The sequence below is a fragment of the Tarenaya hassleriana genome, unplaced genomic scaffold (genome assembly GCF_000463585.1).
Source record: "Tarenaya hassleriana unplaced genomic scaffold, ASM46358v1 Cleome25, whole genome shotgun sequence".
NCBI classification, from domain to species: Eukaryota; Viridiplantae; Streptophyta; class Magnoliopsida; order Brassicales; family Cleomaceae; genus Tarenaya; species Tarenaya hassleriana.
In genome coordinates this window covers 1,953,626-1,954,914 of record NW_010965775.1, presented here as the reverse complement: position 1 = coordinate 1,954,914, position 1,289 = coordinate 1,953,626, and the positions used below count along the sequence as shown (strand labels likewise).

At 34.1% G+C, this 1,289-nt stretch overlaps 2 protein-coding genes across 2 annotated transcripts in view; one reads left to right on the top strand and one right to left on the bottom strand.

Moving 5' to 3' along the window:
- LOC104816554 (pleckstrin homology domain-containing protein 1) overlaps positions 1-145 on the bottom strand; it is an 828-nt gene extending 683 nt beyond the window's left edge. The window contains exon 1 of the mRNA XM_010545438.2: positions 22-145. Within this exon, the coding sequence (XP_010543740.1) occupies positions 22-37 (16 nt within the window). The 5' untranslated portion in view covers positions 38-145. The remainder of the gene's footprint in view (positions 1-21) is intronic.
- A 948-nt stretch (positions 146-1,093) lies between these two features.
- Positions 1,094-1,289, top strand: part of LOC104816553 (arginyl-tRNA--protein transferase 1) — a 3,811-nt gene continuing 3,615 nt past the window's right edge. The window contains exon 1 of the mRNA XM_010545437.1: positions 1,094-1,289. This exon is cut by the window's right edge and continues 14 nt beyond it. Within this exon, the coding sequence (XP_010543739.1) occupies positions 1,219-1,289 (71 nt within the window). The 5' untranslated portion in view covers positions 1,094-1,218.

Below are 1,289 nucleotides of genomic sequence, written 5' to 3'. Positions count from 1 at the left end.
TCTCCCCGCCGATCACGGCTCGTAACAGACTCGCCATGGGAGAGGTATGGATTCAGGGTTTCGATGCCTCTCCGGATCAAGCGATGATGGAGACGAAGACGGAACTCAGGGGAGCAAGTAAAAATGGGGAAAAAAAAGCTGTTGTCGCTTTTCGCGTTGGATTTTATTTCTCTGTCTTTTCTTTTTATTTTTTAAATTTGTGTTTTCCTTTCCAAAATTTCTGAAAATTCGCAATTACACCTCTTTATTTGAGAATATTACTAATTTGACCGCTAGAAGTTTTCAATGGTCAGTGAGACCCATTACGTTATTGTAACTATTATCAACCCTATGATATGAATGGATTTCCGTATATATCTTATGGCCACATGCAAATTTCACGAACAATAAGCTCAAGTGTCATTTTTATTTTTGCATTATATTTTCTATTATTTTATCTGATCCAGTCCACGAGGTCTCGGCCCCTCTTGTCCGTTTTTATTTTGAATGTCTTAAATTTTTTTTATAACGAGATATAATTATGGCTGAATATAACACTATTTTTAATGACGAAACAAAGAAAAAATTACCCATTAACGAAAAGTTTATTATGATATGTTTTACGAACTATTCTAGCAATTATATGTAAAAGGTTATCATCCATTTTCATAATAAATTAAGAACCAATTTTCTAAAATAAAATTTTTTAATTTTACCAAATACTATCCTCCAATCATTTTCCAACATATTAAAAAAAGGCGGGGTAAAATAAACCCTACTGACCGTTGGATTTTCTATTGAACCATGTCTCAATAGAAGCCCAATGGGCTTTTTATGTTGATCGTAATTGAATTACTACTCCAAGAATCACATAAATTATCTTATTTATATGTAGGTTAAAGTTATCACCTATATATATAAATTGTCATTTTTCATCCTAAATTTATAAATAGTGCACATTTAAAATTAAAATTAATAAAGTCTTGTGTAAATCGAGTGTTTGATGAAAATCGTATAGAAAATAAAACTAAAAATTAAATATTATCTATATTAATATATATATATATATACACTAGAATATCCGAAATGAATAAATAAATAAATTCGCACTAATTCTCGTCTCCTTGCGTTGATCTCCTCTTCCTTCACAGGAAGCGCATCTGTTATCTCCGACGGGGATAGCTCAGAAGCCGCCGTTGTGTGTCTTTCTCCGAGTGAAATCCGTCTGATTCTCCGGTGATGTCGTCGAAGAAAGCGAAGACGAAAAGCGAGGCGAGTAGCAGCCGCGACGGCGGCGGCTGGGGGGAGAG